Raw genomic sequence first — 18,281 nt, forward strand, 5'->3', positions numbered from 1 at the left:
ATGAGTAAATACTTGCATGTCTCAAAGCCCAAGTATTGTCAGCAGCAAGGGAAGCAGTATTGTTACACTAAAAGTAATGAACATCCTGGTTTTCATTATGGAACTGAAATGGAGCACAGAAATCAAGAGGAAAAATAACTTCAGTAATATTTCCCTGAACAAGGTAATGAAAAATAATTTCATATTAAGATGTATTTTAATAGAACATGTGCACCTCTACAAGTATCAATAATTAAATTCTTAATTAAAGCCATTTAATGAAGGAGAGGTGTTAGGTTTTCTGATGTGCTCAGCTGAAGGGCTGTACTTTCATAAATAGTTTATAAACACATCAATGTTTAAATTTGATAATAAAAACAGGTGTGTGTGTATGTCCTGCAAAGATCATTTTAGCCAGCTGTAGCCCTTAAAAAATAGAAGGGAGGTGTGTGAATAATTAATTAATGACTTCTCCGTTAGACTGAAATTCAGGTAAATTAACTGCTTGATACCACAGAAATTTGTCTGCAGGGAAATCTTGACCTTTGTACAAATTAGTAAAGGTGTGCTATGCACAAATTAGGAATTAAAACTACAATATATATTAATGTTATTTTGGAGAGGAAAAGAAAGCTGCATTTTTAGCAACTTTGGTGGTAATTGTATTTCCAGGGGATGTAGCAGTGAAGATCCTAAAGGTTGTGGACCCAACCCCAGAACAGTTCCAGGCTTTCAGAAATGAAGTGGCTGTCCTGAGGTGAGTTGGTGTTTCCCTGCTAAATCCTGGCAGTCCAGATGCTGCATCCCAGCCCTCCCTGGAGCCTTCAGGCCCAATGTTGTGTGTGTGATAGGCACAAAAAGCAGATTTCCAGAGAAGAATAAAAAGTGTGTAGTGATAATTCTGCATATTCTGTGGAGAGACTGAGTTGTAGTTCAGGTGTTTCTGTGGTATGTTAACACCCACAATTGTTCAGGTCACACTGGGCAGTAAAAGGTGAGGATCAATAAATTCTGCCCTAATTCTCACCACCAGGCAAAGTACTTGAACTGCTCCTCTTCAAATTGCAGCATCATAATTTTTTTTCCTTAAACATACACACTGATCAGTGTAACTGTTTTCTGCTTTCAAATACTGGGGTGTTTTTAGTGTCCAGTGAAGTATCTGTGATGTTACTCCTGAAAAAGAGCAAATTAGATACATAAAAACCATCTCCTCATATGATAATTCCTTTAGGGTTTATAGTTATGCTTTGGTTTTCTCTTGGGATTCAGTCTTCTACCTAAAGCTGTCACTTTTTCCCAGCTTTCAGGGTGATTTCTGTCATTCCAATAGCTTCTAATACCACTTGCAAGTGTGAATGTTGGTTATTGATATAAAACCATTTGCATTTTCAGACATCCTTTTCTTAATTGTTGATTTAAAATAACTAAAAGGAAGTGTTGTAACTAAAAAGCAAAAGCCCAGCTGATTTTATTAAAAAAAAATCTATAAAAATTTGCAACTGTGGTATATTTTTATTATTTGTAAACCCAAACTTCACTCACACATTGGCCTAGGATTCCAAAGATGAGATTCATTCAGCCAGGAGTGCATTTTGAAAAACCTTTGAAAGCATTTTCGATGCAGCCACTGATTTCTCCTCATGCTCCTCTGTTAGGAAGACCCGGCACGTGAACATCCTGCTCTTCATGGGCTACATGACCAAGGACAACCTGGCCATTGTCACCCAGTGGTGTGAGGGCAGCAGCCTCTACAAACACCTGCACGTGCAGGAGACCAAGTTCCAGATGTTCCAGCTCATCGACATCGCCCGGCAGACAGCGCAGGGCATGGAGTGAGTGGGGCTGCTCTGGCCCTGCTCTGGGGCTTCCTTCCCTCCCCAAACCCGAAACACGGAGGGCTAAAATAGCCACAGGGGTGTACCAAGGAGAGATTCTTCACTCGGCACTGTTGGGTGCAGTTGTGCTTTGATTTAGTCATTTTTTCCCATGGATTCTTGCCTTGGCTCATGTAATTTATCAGTTAGATTTTCTCTGTTTTACCTGCTTTTATAGCTTGAAGTCTTGCTGTAGTGTGCTAGATGCAATCCTGTTCTAAATACAGAATGAAGGGGTTTTCCTCCCCTGTGTTACTGTAGCACTGCAGTGTTTGACACACACTGATTTATACTCTGAGGTGGGGGGTGGCTGCTCTGTTCCACAGGACTCACACAGATGTATTTGGAAACATTTTCCAGCTGTCTGAGTTGCTCCAGGCCCCACCTCTCTGCTCTTCCAGCCCTTGTTCTGATGTTGGGAGCACAGAAAAGCAGCTGCTGCTGCCAAAGCTCGTTCATTTTGTAGATCAGCACCCAGGTTTCCAGTCAGACACCAGAAAACTGGGGACATTTAAATGAGGAGAGCTAGGAACAGTAAACTTCAGCACAGGATACAGATCTCATGGATATGAGGACAGTCCCAGTTTTCCAGGGTTAATGGAATTGATGCCACTCCTCCTTCCTGACATTTCTTTACTGCACTGAGCACAGCTACATTTCTCTGTTCCCAAAGTAGACTCATCCTAAACAGTCAGAGGTGTGTGAAGGGGTTGGGTGTGTAATAAACTGAATAAACTCTCTGTGGGGAATGAAAATGCTGTTTGTGAGCAGCCTTGCTAATGGCTCTCTTCTGCTTTTCCCTTCACAGCTATTTACATGCAAAGAACATCATCCACAGAGACATGAAATCCAATAGTATCCTTCCTGAACCTTCTTTTCTGCAGTGAGGCACTGATTTATTGCTAATATGGAACTTTCTGTGGGGGTTGCAATAGCTATTTCAAATATATTTTTATATATAACTGCTGATGAGCAATCCCCATTGATGAGCAAGAAGTTGCTGTCAGCAAGGACTTCCACAGCACATCTGTGCTTGTTTACCACACTTGGGATAAAAATGTACAACAGTTGTGCTCCAGAAGTCTCTTTCTTTACTTAAATGGGTTTATTCAATCCTCTGGTACCCAAATGCTGCACTGCTCATTGATGGGAGGTGTGTGTGCCTGTTCATCTGTGTGCACACATGGGTTTGGTTCTGTTTCTCGTGTACTTTTAATATATTTAGAACTCCTCACACGACTGGCAGAAATGAAGCCAGAAATCTTACTTTAAACTCAAGAAAAGGCAGCCTTTTACCATTATGTTTCGTGCAAAAATACTTATTTAGTGATGCATCTGGAGTGAAAATGTTGGGAGCTGATGTCTTTCACCTTTGAAATGCCTGCTTTTGGGATTGCCAGGAACATCCATGGAGCTACCAGCAGGAACTGGGGCTTCCTTCCATGAAATGTGAACAGGATGTTTGGCAAATGTCAGCATAAAAAAATACACCAAGTTCAGTAGTTCCAGAATGTCAGTGGATGCCCATTTTCAGTTAGACTGAAAAAAACCCAGTTGTAGTGTATAGGAGGCCAGGAATTTGTGATCCCTAATAATGATGATCATTTTTGTGAAATAAATTAGCTCAGCTCCTGACATAGAAATGAGAAGGAGTCAGTCATGTTTATATTTCTGAATTATCTGTTTGAACTTGCAGCATTCCTAAGTGAAATCATTCAATGATATCTTCTTAAAATAACCCCAGCAAAGAAAGTGCTGGTATCCACAACAGACAGATCCATGAAGGAGATAATTATAGTCTGCATATATTTCCAGTTACGATCATAGTTAAATCTCAGGAGATCTGCCAGAGAACTTTATGGAAATAGATTTTATTTTGATACTTATTTCTCTTTGTAATTGTTTTATTTTATTTTTCTTTTCTGAGTTGTGAACCCTCTGTGCTGTTTCCCTTTCTCAGCACCAGTTACTTAAGGAGCTGCAGGCATGGATGGTAATGAACTGTTGATTTCTGTCCTAGCTCACCATAAAGATAAATCTACAAATAATGTTGGAACATCTGCTCTGGTTTAGTGTTAAATGTTAATTTAAACACGGCTGCCATAAAAATCCCTTTTCCTTTGTTTCACATACAGCTCACAGCAGGTTTAAATAAAACCATCAGTACTTGCTCATCAGGTCAGAAAATACACTACTCTTGACCCAAGTTTTTTGCAGTTTCTTTAACAAAAATACAGATATATTTCTTCATGAAGGCCTTACAGTGAAAATAGGAGACTTTGGTCTGGCAACTGTAAAATCGAGGTGGAGTGGATCCCAGCAGGTGGAGCAGCCCACGGGCTCGATCCTGTGGATGGTGAGCAAAACATTCCCTGCTTTTAAATGTTCTCCTTGTGCATCTGTCACTCAAACACTGTTTTGGACATTCAAGTCCATTAGTCCTGTGTAGATTTTTATCCCAGCTGTAGGACAAGCTAAAATTGAAGTGCTGGAGGGCTTAATTGTGTAAAGTAGGCACCAGGCACCCAAGAATTCTGCTTTGGGGTTTGTGAGTTATTTTAAATATTTAGGTCTGCCCATATATCTGGAAATGTGTATTAAAAATATCAGGATGCTTGGCCAAGACTAGTTTGTGCTCTGTAAAATACACACATCACCTGAAGCAAAGTTCCAAAAGCAGGAATGTTTTTTTCTTTAAAAAAAATTTATAAAAAGCCAAAATTTTTAAAAGATTCCCATAAAAGGATTTAAAACTGATTTACCCAATGGTATACAATGTATTTGTATACAGGAAACAGACCTTGGGGGAGAAAAACCCTGCATATTTGCTCTTTGCAGGCATTTAAAAAAAATCCTTTATTTTAGTAATTTCTAGCCCATCTGTGCTGAGCTGCCATTACATAGAAGGGGAGGTTGTTTCTGTTTCCTTGAAAGTTCCTGTGATCCCTTACTGGGGTTGTTGTGCTGCTGTACTTCAGTGCTTTGCTCAATAATTCTGAGGGAATTCTTTAGGAGGGGAAAAAAAATCTTAGCCAATGGGAAAGTTATTTTAATGGTTTACACCTTGTTTTGTTCAATCATTCAATGTTGGTTATTTTAAGGAGCTTCATAATTTTGCAAATATGTTAAAATGTTCCTGCATTTCTTCCCTGATCCTCAGTATGTGCTGTTTTGTATTTGGCTTTCACATCTCCTGACCATGTTTTGGTATCAATTTACAAGAGATGAGAATTTTGTATTTTTCCCCTTTAACCTCGATACCAGTTTAAGAACTGATGGTGAAACTCAGGCTCAGTTCTGGGTAAGATGTAACAGGAGTCACTAAACATTGCAAATCCAAATAATATTTTTTCTAATGGCAAAATGCTTGTTCAGCTAAAGCATTGCTTTTTTGTGTGCTCTGAACTGTATTGATATTTTTAATAAGATGTGGAGTGGCCCTCCCTGAACTTCCCCAGAGCCTTAAGTAAGGCTCATCAAAGGCTTGGTATCCTTTGCTCACTGATTTCTAGGTCAGCTCACTGTCTCTGCTTCCAAAATACTTTCCCTCCTCTTGTGTTTTCTCTTCCTAAGTTCTGTTGTTGTTCATCATTTGTTTTCCCCCTGCCAGGCCCCCGAAGTGATCCGGATGCAGGACAGCAACCCCTTCAGCTTCCAGTCAGACGTCTACTCCTATGGAATAGTGTTATATGAGCTGATGACAGGAGAGCTGCCCTATTCCCACATAAACAACAGAGATCAGGTGAGAAACCCTCTTGGAACATTCCAGTTTATTTCTGGGCATGGCACATTCCCTTGGCCTCGAGAAAAGCAGGATAAATACAAATGCAGACCAGCTGAAGCGAGCGATGTTGACAACCTGCTTTGTTTTACAGTAAATCTGGAACTGAATGTTCACCTCGGTATTGACAGTGCAGGTGCTCAAAGGAAAAAACCTCCTTGTTTATAAACATTTGAAATGCCCTGTTAATTTATTCTCGGGTTAAAGCTTTTGCTGCACAGTAAAATCTTGTTTTATACATTTGCAGTTATGGGAAATTCCCATTTTAAGTATGTGTTAAATATGCTGCTGTTACATCAGGAAGATCGGATTTGGTGCTTTTTACTGGGGGGAAAAACCCAGTGACTATTGTCAAACCACTGAACACTGAATATTTGTGTTTAGTCTTTACTAAGCTGTGCTGTTACCCAGCCAGATCTGCAGGGCTCTCTTGGTGTCCTGTGGGACTGGGTTTCATCACCTTGGGAGGCACTAAAGCCCCCCAGCAGTGAGGCCCCTTGTGTAACCCGGGTTTTGTGCTGCTTTGTGTTGTTTTGCAGATCATTTTCATGGTTGGCCGGGGCTACGCTTCCCCAGACCTCAGCAAGCTGTACAAGAACTGCCCCAAAGCCATGAAGAGGCTCGTAGCAGATTGTCTGAAGAAAGTGAGGGAAGAGCGACCTCTGTTCCCACAGGTGAGTGTGGTGTTCTGCTCAGCAGTGTGAGGATTTTATCAACAGCCATTAGCACACACAAGAGTCTCCTCAGAAGTTTTGGTTACGGTCAACTGCAGCCTGTGTCCTGTTTTTGTCTCAAGTCACAAAGCAGCTCTTTGGGCAGTTTGTATTTTGGTTGAATTTGCAGTTTCTGTAAAGCTCGTGAAACACAATATGCAGCAGCTGCAGGCTGAGGCTGTGCTGGACTAACACCAGAGCAGGCTTTCAACACCTGACCTCTCTAGAGATAAGCCAGACCCCACCCTGACACAATAAAAATGAAATCTATCTCTGGATATCCATTTTATTTTAAAGTAGGGTTGAGGGAAGTGAGAGGCCACTCCTCCTTTCCTTCCCCACAGCTGTGAACAAGCAAACAAAATCCACTGGGGGATGTGAATTCATGTAGGAATTTTTGGTATTTTTACAAGGGATGCTTTCACTGTGAGGATGGTGAAGGTACTTTTTTATACTCATTAAATAGCTGGAATTAAATATCAGCAAAATTTGGAAAAATAACTTCTTGCTGTTGCAATCAAGTCTACCTATTGTTTAGAAAGTTCTTTCTAAATGTCAGGCAGAAGATGCAGTTCCTTCCCTGTTTACTGTACTGGAGGATGGTTAGATGCTTGTTAATTGATCCCAACGTCTGTGAACTGATGCAAAACAGCCTCCCACCCTCTAAAACTGCCTGAGGCCCCTCCCAGCACTGACAGTGGGTGGCAGAGTTGGATTCCTCCAGCTGGAGAGGGGTTTTCAGTGCCCCAGGGAGCATTGGAGAGGGGTTTTCAGCGCCCCAGGGAGCATTGGAGAGGGGTTTTCAGCGCCCCAGGGAGCATTGGAGAGGGGTTTTCAGCGCCCCAGGGAGCATTGGAGAGGGGTTTTCAGCGCCCCAGGGAGCATTGGAGAGGGGTTTTCAGCGCCCCAGGGAGCATTGGAGAGGGGTTTTCAGCGCCCCAGGGAGCATTAAAGTTAAGCTTAAAGTTTGCCATAATTGAACTGGGTAAGAACTGAATGAATGTTTGAGATGGGAACAGGGAGCTGCTGGTCCCACAAGCCTCTTTACTCTGCTGTTTCCCTCAGATCCTGTCGTCCATCGAGCTCCTGCAGCACTCTCTACCCAAAATCAACCGGAGCGCCTCGGAGCCGTCCCTGCACCGCGCCGCCCACACCGAGGACATCAACTCGTGCACGCTGACCTCCACCAGGCTGCCCGTGTTCTGAGCTGCTCCTGCCCTCGTGCTCCCGGCGTGGAGCAGCAGGAGGAGCACAAGTTGTGCTTCCCATGCCTCGGTGTCCAGGCTCCTCCAGCAGGATCCTCCGCGTCCCACTTGGACAAAGAAGCTGCTACGGATTCGTGCAGTTCTCAGCCTGCAGGGACACAGCTCCTCATTGCCTTTGCTACCATCTCTTGTTCTGGGAGAGGTAACAGACTACAAATCAAGAGATCTATTACTATTTTTTTAATAGATGCACTTGAGCCTTATTTTCCCCTTCCCAGAAGCGATGGCTGTTTCTTTGGCAGTGGTTCTGGCTGGGTTTGATCTGTGCTCAGTGGGGGTGGCTCTGAGGACAGGTGCTGTTCTGGTGCTCTGACTGCCCCATGCCAAGTGCCACCTCACCCTGGGGAGTTGTGCCTGGAGTGGGAAGAGGAAATAACTCTGGAAATCAGCTCCTGCCTAAGAGCTTCACCAAGCCAATGAAATAAGTTCAAATGCTAATTCAACACAAAATAGTTTTGCAATAGTTTTGCACATAGAAGAAAAACTCTTGCAAAAGGATGGAATCTGTTGTGAATTGTCCTGCTCAGAGAAGGAGGTGAGCCAGTCCTGCTTTGGTCATCTTGAGAAGCCTCCAGCTGCCTTTGGTACTATGGACCTGTTCCTGCAGCCCAGCCAGGGGTGAGTGAGGAAAGCTGGGCTGGGGGCTGGAAAAGGCTGAGGGATGTTCCCATCTCCTGCAGAGGCTGCATCCCATCGGAAGCTGTCGTCCAAGAGATGCACTAGCAAGAGGAAACTGAGCATATACAGTTTTTCTTGTTGATTTGGGTTTTAATTTTGTTTTTATTGCTCCTGAGAAAATGCATTTATTGTAAGCCAAGGTTCCTCTGATTATCTTATTTTAATAAAATAAATTAAATTTTAGGTTTAAGATTCAATGTCATCATTTTAATGTAGTCATCCACAGTTCCGAGCGGGACATCCGCATTTGGAAAACTCAGGAAATGACATTGTGAATAATTTTAAAAAAGTAACTGATAAATAATAGCAGGGCAAGTAAAAACACACTTGATAAAACCCCCCCATTTCCAGTCACATGCCAAGGCAGTTTTTCTCCTCCTGCAGTGATGTTTCAGCAGCTCTGGGCACCCACACTGATGTGCTCTCAGGCTCTTTCCCTGCACCACTTCTGCTCGGTTTTCTCTTGTTCACTGAGGTGCAAGTGACTGTGTTGTCTTGGCTGAACTCCATGGAGGACAGGAATAGGTGGTTGAATCTAAAAATGGCTTTTTTTAAATTGCAGTCTGGTGAACTGTGGTTATTGGGGCACGAATGGAAGCCCAGTCTGGGACTCTGCCTTCCTCTGAGTGCACAGCTCCTGGGGGCCCAGGGAGAGGTGACAGGGGCTGGCTGTGCCCTCTGGCACCTCCACCCCAAAGCTGCTGGGCAGAGTTGCTGCCTTTGCTGGGAATTGTGACAGTCCCTGTGTCCAGCTCTCCCTGTAATGCCCAAACAGCCACTGCAGCTTCACATTTGCAGCAACAAAACCCCACAGAGCTCTTGTGAAAGGGAGGAGAGCCAGACACAGAAAGAACCTCCAGTGTGTCCTCAGAATATTCTATAACAGAACAAAAAGGGTGGGACATGAATCCCTGGGTGATAACTGAGAATGACCATAAGCTTTCCTTCCTCAAAAGGAAATTGAGACTTCAAGGAGACTGTTCCATATAGTTCTGCATGGTTTTTAATAATAATCTTGGTATTTGGACTGCAGCTCTCTAAACATTATTTATCTCTAATTTTAACTTCATTACAATAAGCTTAAAAAGGGGAAGAAAAAAAACCCAGAACAGGTAAGCTGCTTTTACTTTAACTCTGATTTCCCAAAAGGAACCATTAACCCATGATTTTTAAACCAGATTCTGTGTCTTTTGAAAAATTTAAATATTTTTGGTTAATAGGTTTATTTTAACCAGCACTTGCTGCCCAGTTAAATGAAAGGTGCTGAGTGAAGAGCTTAGAAACTCAGACCTTGTAAGTCCCTGGGTAGCTTTGAAAAACAAGTTACCTTTTTCATTTCAGACTACTCCTTGTGGCTTCTTGGGGAGGGTGAGGGCTGAAGTATTCTGGGGTAAAAGAGTGCTTGGGTGCCCTTGAAATATCAGCTTAGTGTGTGACATGTCTCTTAGGGATAATTTGCCTTCTTCTTTGTAATTAGTGCTGACTAATTGCACTCATTGGACCTCAGAGCTTCACTGGTGCCTTCATGGGCCAGTTTAACCAAGAAGCTGGGAACTGATGTTTGTTCAGACACTGCCAAGGCCAGGCCTGACTGTGCAGTGAGCACTGCTAAAAATTAACTTTAGAGGGGAAATAATGATGGGAAAGTTTAATTTCCAGGTCAGAACAGAGGGCACAGCTGGCATGGGCAGTGCTGGGCAGAGGGGAGGAGCTCCCCCCTCACAGCTGCAGTGTCACCATCCTGACCCAGAAACGCCAGCAGCAGCTGAATGGATAATCCTGGAGTCACTGCTTTGGTGCCAGTTAAAGATGTCTGAATCCCAGATTAGGGTTCCTGCTGTTCCCCTCCCAGCAGGGACCCAGATCCTGCTGTCACCAACCCCTGTTTGCCCAGCTGGCAGCAGCTTCCTGCCCAAGTCTCTCTGAATCCATTTTGCCTCATAATCCCCCACCCCGATGGATCAAGATTGTGGCCATCACCCAGTCCTGTCACTGATCCTCAGGTGCTGATTACAGACCTTCCTGCTCTTGGCTTTTCTTTCTTACACATTTTAAAGTATTATTTTGATGCTTTTATATTGCTATAGATAATAACCAAACCAGTTACACACCTGCCTTCCATTGCACCCACACTGTTCTAAAATAAACCCCACATCTCTGTTTATATTTACAAACACTGAGCAGTGATTTACAAGGACCTGAGTCAGGCTGACAGCTCATGCTCAGGTGTGTCCAAGCTCTTCCTCAGCAGCCACTTGAGTGCACACTGAATTCTTGGTTCAACTGCAAAGTTAATACAAATGACTTGGCAGAATTAACTTCTGCTATCAGATTTTTTGCCACACAAAGAGGAATCACATTTTTAACAAAGCCAGAATTCAGTTCTGTTAACCCAGCAGAGATGTGCATTAATCCCTCAGCCCTCCTGGGCCTTCAGCACTGCTGGGGAAAAGGTGAATGGAGGCACTGAACTGCTGCAGAGCCACTGCTGGTTCTGGGACAGGACTCTGGCCAGCATCAGTGAGAACACCTCACTCGTGCTGCAGTTCCCAAGCTCCAGATTGTGCAGTAAGTTCAGTTTAGCTCTGCCTGTGCCACCAGGAATCAGTGCAGCTGCATTTGCTCTACAGCAGGTGCGCCTGGAGCCACGCCTGACTCTGAGCACTTGAATTAGTGTAAAACAGGGGTGGGAACCTGACTGGCAGCACCTGGAGAGCCAGGCCCTGTCCAGCCCCATCCCCACACCCCCTAAGGGTGCAGTAAACTCTACTCTGAACTCCAGGTACTATTTGAGGTATAATATACCAGCTCCTTTTTAAGGAGAAAACCCTACACTGACTGTTACTCCCAGTGGGTTTTGTAGTTACACATTTAGCTGATTTAGTGAAGGAAAAAAAAACCCCAAAGCACCCAAACTCTATTTAGCAACAGTTTTACCAGCTTAAGCTTTCACTGGACCTGTATTTACACTACCACTCAGCTCACAAGACAGCATATGTTAGGCCAGAGAGGGAGAAAACCCTCCTGGGATTAAGGGATTTTTTTTCCATGCAGCCAATTTATTTTTTTTTTTAAATATATTTTAGTCTTTTTTTTGTTGCCATATAAAAACTATCTGAAAACTTTACCAGGACTGCACAAGTAACCACCAGGGCACATTTGTTCTACCTGTGCTGGAGGGAGTAAAAGCTTGGCTAATAAACAGCTGCACTGCTGGGCTCCAAGGGGCTGTGGGCTCCTCACTGGGCAGCAGTGGGATCCTCCTCAGCCCCCGAGAGGTGCATGAACAGCTCCCCCAGCTCCGTGACCTCGTCGTCCGCGCCGGGCGCGCTCCGGCTCTCCCTGTCCTCGATAAAGTCCCACAGGCGCACGGAATTGAAGAACTGCAACAGAGAAGAAGCTGCCTGAGCACCACCCAGCCACGGTGCCAGCACAGTGCCGGCCTTGGCACTCCTCTTTCCTCTTAAAAGCCAGTCACAAGTTGAGATCCCAAAGCTGGGTTTGAGCTCAGGGCTGGCAGCCAGGCTCTCGTGTCCCAGAACAGTGAGGGGACACAGCTGGGGCAGAGCCACACCAGCTGCTGAGGTTTCACCCTTTTCAGCTGCCTTATTGCCAGCACAGGAGAGGAGCTTCTGGTACTGTGGGTGGAAGCTTTAAGGCCAGAATTGCTGTGAGGAAAGGTTTGCCATGGAAGTACTGGTTGGAAAAACAAAGCAATGATATTTCTCAGTTAAATGAGAGGCACCTTCTGTCCCCAAGATCAAACCTTTGCTCGAAGGGCCATTCAAAGATGGTTTTTTCACTTGTCCTGCATGGCAGGAAACGTTCCCCAGTGGCACAGGTGCCCCTGAAATGAGGTTCTGGACACTCCTTACCCGCACCGTGCCCTCGGAGCTGAGCTGCTTCCGGGGCTTCTCAGGCTCAGCCCGGGTCCCGTCAGGATAAGCGTGCAGGTAAAGACACTTCCCTCCAAAGGGACACGTTCCTTTCCCTTGCTCAAAGTACTTGCAGGGCTTTTTCCTGAGTTGGTTAGAAGAGAGAGGGTTACTGCCTTCAGCTGAAGGGCAGGAGATGCAGTTCAGTCCCCACAGCCTCAGTGATGCTCTGGTAACACAGCCAGAGCTCTGGCCTCCCATTCTCCAGCTGAGAGCAGCCAAACAGAGGGCAAAGATCATTAAAAGGGAACAAAAACACATAAAAAAGAACAGCATCATAAATCAAATAAAATGGAGCTGCCTTAAGATGTGGGAAGTGAAGGATGTTCAAAGAACATCACCATGAGCCAAGCAATTACTGTTTTCCAGCCTGTGTTGTCTCCTGCATTTCCCACCACTGAGTTTTTATGATCCAATTCCTCTCCTCATGTCCTCTGAAGGCTCTGTGCCAGTACTTTGTTAATTTAAGTTTCCCTCAGCTCTGCTGGTCACCCAAGCTGTCCTGGCTGCACAGCAGTTCCAGGGTGGGTCCTTACACAGGACCTGGGGGTGCTGGGGGCTTGTTCTGCAATGAAAAACATCTGCAGAGGAAACTACAGGCCCAGCTCTGCCTGGTTACCTTGAAAAGAGGGAGCAGGAGAGAAGTGACAGCTTCTCAGTGCTCTGGGAAGCACAGGCCTCACACAGTGCAGCCAGACTGCTACTGGACAACACAAGCCCTGCAGTCCTGGAGCACTGGCTGTTTCCAGCAGGCATTACAAAAGCCACATGAATTATTATCCCACTGTTACATTTTCCTTCCCTGTTTGCTCTCCTCAGTCACCAACAACCTTCCAGGCCATTGTGGCTGAGGGATCCACAGGAGCCACATGAAGCCAATTTTGGCAAGTGAGCTGAAATAGCTTCAACATTTCTGAGCAGGGAGGCTGAATTTCTGAACTGCAATTACACAGCCACAGAGTTGAGCAGAAGTGTGAACAGAGATGAGGAGCTCTCTCTCTGCAGAATGGTCTGTAAGTACATTAAGTTTAAAAATAAAGGCTCAGCAATTCACTGAGTCTTAGAGCAGCTAAAGAACAACGTGAGGAGTGTGGGTGGTTCCTGAACTTACCCCACTCCCTGCTTAAATGCTTCAATCAGCTCATTTTTCTTCTCTTGCTCTTCCACCCAGTACACGCTGGGGATGACAAACTCGGAGATCACCCGGCACTCGGGGCAGGACCTGGAGGAACAAGACAGAGCAGAGATGCTCTGGGACCTGCCCAGACTGGAACCCTCCACAAATCTGCCACAAGCAGTGAGGATCCTCCCCAGGGAAAGGGGATGTTTGTCACCTCAGGCAGCAGACACCTCCTCCCACGTTAGCACAGCACTTTGGTGTGCATTAGTTGGGAGTTCCAGCTGGGATAACCCAGTTCAGGGCACCCCAGGGCTTGTGTTTGTTTTTGGACTTGAGCAAAAGCAAGGGAGGTTTTCTCAGTCTGCAGGAACAAACTGTGTTCCCTGAGTGCAGCAGGAAGCCAAAAACCCAAAGTAAGGTGTCTCAGCCTTTTGAAATGCAATGAGCTGATGGCCACTTCACTGAAATGTGGAGTAAAAGTTGTGCAGAAAAGTCTGTTTTGGCAGAAGACTGAAAATACTTCAGTCTTCTTGAGAGATGCTCAAGAAAGGAAACTTCCCTAATTGGACATCTTAAATTCTCTCATCTGAAGAGAACATATTTGGAACACATTTCTTGTAGAGCTAGAAGATGAAGACACTCACTCAGACACAGATAAATGTGTGGTTAGCGGGACATTTACCTGGAGCAAGCTGTAATTTAGGGGAAAATCCTGTAATTAACATACATAGGGGAAAAAAAGGAGTTCTTGGTTTTGCACACAGGTCAATGCAAGGGGCAGAGCTTTTCAAGGTCCCAGCTGTTGCAGAGTCCACTCTGCCCACTGACCACACAATCAGACAGGGCTGAGCTGCCATGGGCCAAACTCTTCCCACAGTGGAACTGTTACCAAAGGGCACCCAGTGCATCCTGCTCTCGTGGAGGCAGCTCTCATAGCCAAGTCCTGGGCCTGGCCAGCACCTGGAGCAGGCTCTGCTGAGCTCTGTGAACATTTGCAGCTCCAGCCTCCCCTGTGAGCAGGCTGAGGCCCCTCTCAGGCCACAGCAGGTCACACAACTCACTTGATGATGGGGTTGTCGAACTGCTTGGCACATCGCCACTGGCGGATGCAGGACAGGCAGTACGTGTGGGTGCAGTTGGACAGGATCCCAAACCTCCTCTCCGAGGCTGAGGGTTTCTCATACACCACCTCCATGCAGATGCTGCACACCTTGTCCTGGCTGGCCTGGAAGGCAAAGGCCCTCTCCATGTCGTGCTCAAACGTTGCCATGCACATCTGTCACGGGAGAGAGTCACTGTGAGTGCAGCCCACCTGCCAAGCCAAAGTCCCTCTGGAAAGGATCCACTGCAGGGAAAACATGGAACACTCATCACGGGCATCATTCCTGCTTGTCACTGTCATAGCTTCATTTAAAGAACATTAAATTTAATAATATATTTCAGCCTTTCATGTTCTCTCAGCTGTCAGAAATAAAGATGCCAGGGTGCTTCATTCACCCCTTTCTGCATCTCTGTCAGGGAACAGGTATTCAATTACTTGATGCTTCAAACATCCCCAAAAAACATCTCACTGAATAGGTGCCACACTCAAGGTGTTCCTCTCATTATAATTAAGGCCACATTCATTCACCTAATTTTTACCCAGTTAAGGAATTAAGTCTCTTATTTCAGGCTTTCCTCCAGCATTTCTCATCCTAGCAGTGACAATCCACAACCCATTCACACTCCCACAGCACCGCAAGGTGAGCTGGTGACTCAGTCAGAGACCTCCAGAAGACATTCTCCTGGGAGACTTTCAGGGTGCTGTGGGAGAAGGCTGCAGGCCAATCCCTGATGAGGATGAAGTGGAAAAAACCCCAAGCTGCTACCTGCAGTATCACTGCCAATTCAGCCCCAGATGCTTGAGCAGAGCACTCTTAGCACCTTTCTCTAGACAAGCAGTGAAACAGAAGCTCTTTGGAAGAGGCTCTTCTGCCAAAAGCACTAAGACAGCCCAAACCCCGCCCCGAGCAGAGCAGATCTCCCAGGTCCCCCTTTACCATCTCGTGGGCCTTCCTCTGCTCCTGGTCGAAGGGGTGCAGCACCTGCAGGCCGCAGATCTCGCACAGCTCCCCGTGCAGGTAGAGGCAGCGCTCCCCGAAGTGGCAGGTGCCGGCGGCGGCGTAGGGACACAGCTGCTCCCCGGCCCCGGGGCAGCCCCCGGCGCCCGGCTCCCCCAGCCCGCTGCAGATGGCCTCCAGGTAGGAATGGGGCTTCCCCTCCTCGCTGTCCCCGGGCTCGCTGCAGCCCAGCACGGCCCCGGGGGCACCGGGCTGCTGCTTCTCCTCGCTGGAGCCGCACAGGTCTGGGAGGGACAAGCACAGGGCACGGCGCTCAGCCCCCACCGCCGGCTCCAGAGCTTTCCTCTCCAAATTTAAGGTTTTCTTCCCAATGGAATCCCATCTCTAAGCCCTTTCTGCTCATGAATCGCAGGGATTTTCCCAAGCTGCCTACTGCAGGTGTTTCCTGTTCACAGACAGACTCCAAGAATCACAGAATCATTAAGGCTGGAAAAGACCTCCAAGCTCATCAAGTCCAACCTGTGAGCAGCCCCCACTCTGCCATCCAGCCCAGAGCACCGAGTGCCACATCCAGGCTCTCTCTGGACGCCTCCAGGGATGGGGACTCCCTTCCAATGCCTGACCACCCTTTCCATGAAAAAATTCTTCCTGATGTCCAGCCTGAACCTCCCCCGGCTTGAGGGATCAAACAGTTCCTCTTGTCCTGTTGCTGATTGTCTGGGAGCAGAGCCTGACATTCCCCCCACTCCATCCTTCTCTCAGGGTGGACAAAACACTCCCAGCTCATCCCTCAGGGAGCAGAATGGAAGCAGTCACTTCACAGGGCCATTGAAAGCGACTGGCAGGCAGAGCACCTCCAGGAAGGAGGCTCCAGCGGCTGGGGGTTCTGGCTGGCCTCGAAACTCCGATAACCCCGGGAGACAGCACCTCCCTCCCCACAGCCCCAGGGCCGAGCAGAGCAGCCTCCCACTCACTTCTGTCCCGGAGCACCAGCGTCCTCTTCTCCCGGCGGCTGCGGGCGCTGCCGGGGCCGTGCTCGGGGGTGCCCGGGGGCTGCCCGGGGCCGCGGGGAGCGGCGGAGGCGGGGCCGCGGCTCTGCCCGGCAGCGGGAGCCTCACGTGGTCATACCTGCGGCAGGAAAACCGGGATCACGGCTGGGCACACGCCAAACCCACCCCCAACAGCCGCTGGGACCGTGGAAACAGCCCAGTAAAATGTGGAAACACTCCAGCAGCAGAGCGCGAGCAGCCGGGGAGGCAAGGGGCTGCTGCAGTGGAGCCCTGGACGTGCCCAAGTGCTACAGAATCTTCACGGGAGCAGAAATATTGCCCATCTGTTTCTGGGCCTGTACACGTGCACCAAAGTGCCCAAATTCCAGCCAAACAACTGGAGTAAAACCACACACAGCCTGCAGCCATCACTCTGAGCCCTGGGAGTAACTCAGCCCCATTCCACAGCACCAATCCCAGGTGAGCAGCTGATGGAGGCACTGATGTCCAGCCCCTGATCCCGGTCTGGCACACGGATTAGGCACGGCAGGGAACTCCAAGGTGAGCTCCAGGCTCCTCACCCAGCAGGGAATTCCTCCAGGAAGGAGCCAGGGGCTGCCCTGGGTCACATCCCTGAGGGACCACTGCACCAACATCAACCAATGCACAGGATTCCCTGGAGCATTCCTCTGGGAGTTTTAACCTGGAGAGCCCAGCGAAAGGTGTGGAACTGCTCAGCCTTCCCAGCAACCCAGGGGCACACAAGGAGGGCACTTTGCTCCGAGGCAGAGCTGGAAGTCCCCAGGTTTGTGCACTGGAACGTGCTGGAGGGTGGCTTGGAGCTGCACCAGGAGCTTCCACCCTCTCCGTGGCCATTCCACACGCACCTGCAGCTCTGACTGCAAGAACTGGATGGAAAACACACGTGAAACCCAAAGCCTGCTTTTGACAGAGCAAAATAATCCCTGAAGCTGAGCCAGAGCAAAACCTCACTACTGGATGTGACAGCTGCTTTTGGCTCTGGCAAAACTCGCATTCAATGAATTATTTCATTCTCTTTCCTCGCTCTGTGACTGGACACGGCAGGACATGAGCCCTCCTGCCCTCCCAGCGCCCAGGGAGGGAGGCTTACCTGCAGCGGGCACCGTAGGCACACTGCCCCTTCTGGTAGTACTTGCAGATGGTGGAGGATTTGCTGCTGGACAAATCATGGGAGAACAGGCACTTGCTTCCCTCGCGACACACGCCCTGCAAGTAGTACCTGCGGAGAGGGGCAGCTGGTGAGAGCAGGCGCTGCTCCAAGGAGGAATGCTTCGGGTTGGTTTGTTCCCCAGAATCACCGAGGCTGGAAAAGCCCTCCCAGACCACCGAGCCCAAGCTGTGCCCCATCCCCGCCCCCCAGCCCAGAGCGCTCCCGGCGCTCCTCGGCCCCTCCAGGGACGGGGCCTCCAACCCCCCCCGGGCAGCCCCTTCCGTTATCTGATCACCCTTCCAGCGAACAAAACTGCCCCGAGGAGACTCGGAGGAGCCTTTCCACGCTGACCTCGCTTGTTTCCCCGCGGGGCCGGGACCCCGGGCGGCTTCGGGGGGAGAGCGCGGGGCCGGGGCCGCGCCGGGCGGGGGACAAGGGTGACCCAGGCGGCATCCACGACCTCCAGCTCGGCGCGGACCGGCCCCGGGGGGAGTGCGGGGGCTGTGAAGGCGTCCGGCAGGGGCTGAGGGGGTGCGTGCGGGCCATGCGGGCCGTGCGGGGTGTGAGGGGTGCGGCCGGGCCGCGCTCACCTGCACGTCACCTGCTTGGTGCTCATCGTGCCGCCGCACCGCCGGGCCCGGCCGGCTGCTCACGCCGCGCACCGAGGTTCCGCGGCGCGCGGCGGAGGGCGG

The 18,281-nt window shown here is 48.2% G+C and overlaps 2 protein-coding genes across 9 annotated transcripts in view; one reads left to right on the plus strand and one right to left on the minus strand.

Annotated features, from left to right (window-relative positions):
- Positions 1-8,483, plus strand: part of RAF1 (Raf-1 proto-oncogene, serine/threonine kinase) — a 65,753-nt gene extending 57,270 nt beyond the window's left edge. For all 8 annotated transcript variants that reach the window (XM_010409732.4, XM_010409731.4, XM_039559123.1 and 5 more), the window contains 7 exons: positions 652-736; positions 1,638-1,814; positions 2,665-2,711; positions 4,094-4,212; positions 5,467-5,598; positions 6,177-6,311; positions 7,416-8,483. In XM_010409732.4, coding sequence (XP_010408034.1) covers positions 652-736; positions 1,638-1,814; positions 2,665-2,711; positions 4,094-4,212; positions 5,467-5,598; positions 6,177-6,311; positions 7,416-7,556 — 836 coding nt within the window. In that variant the 3' untranslated portion in view covers positions 7,557-8,483. The remainder of the gene's footprint in view (positions 1-651; positions 737-1,637; positions 1,815-2,664; positions 2,712-4,093; positions 4,213-5,466; positions 5,599-6,176; positions 6,312-7,415) is intronic.
- Positions 8,479-18,277, minus strand: MKRN2 (makorin ring finger protein 2). Its single transcript, XM_039559128.1, is given in 9 exon segments — positions 8,479-11,676; positions 12,169-12,313; positions 13,340-13,450; positions 14,410-14,624; positions 15,388-15,692; positions 16,383-16,445; positions 16,448-16,536; positions 17,530-17,658; positions 18,180-18,277. Coding segments are annotated over 9 exon segments (1,227 nt in total). The 5' UTR covers positions 18,206-18,277; the 3' UTR covers positions 8,479-11,532.
- Positions 18,278-18,281: the final 4 nt, after the last annotated feature.

This window comes from Corvus cornix, chromosome 12 (genome assembly GCF_000738735.6).
Source record: "Corvus cornix cornix isolate S_Up_H32 chromosome 12, ASM73873v5, whole genome shotgun sequence".
NCBI classification, from domain to species: domain Eukaryota; kingdom Metazoa; phylum Chordata; class Aves; order Passeriformes; family Corvidae; genus Corvus; species Corvus cornix.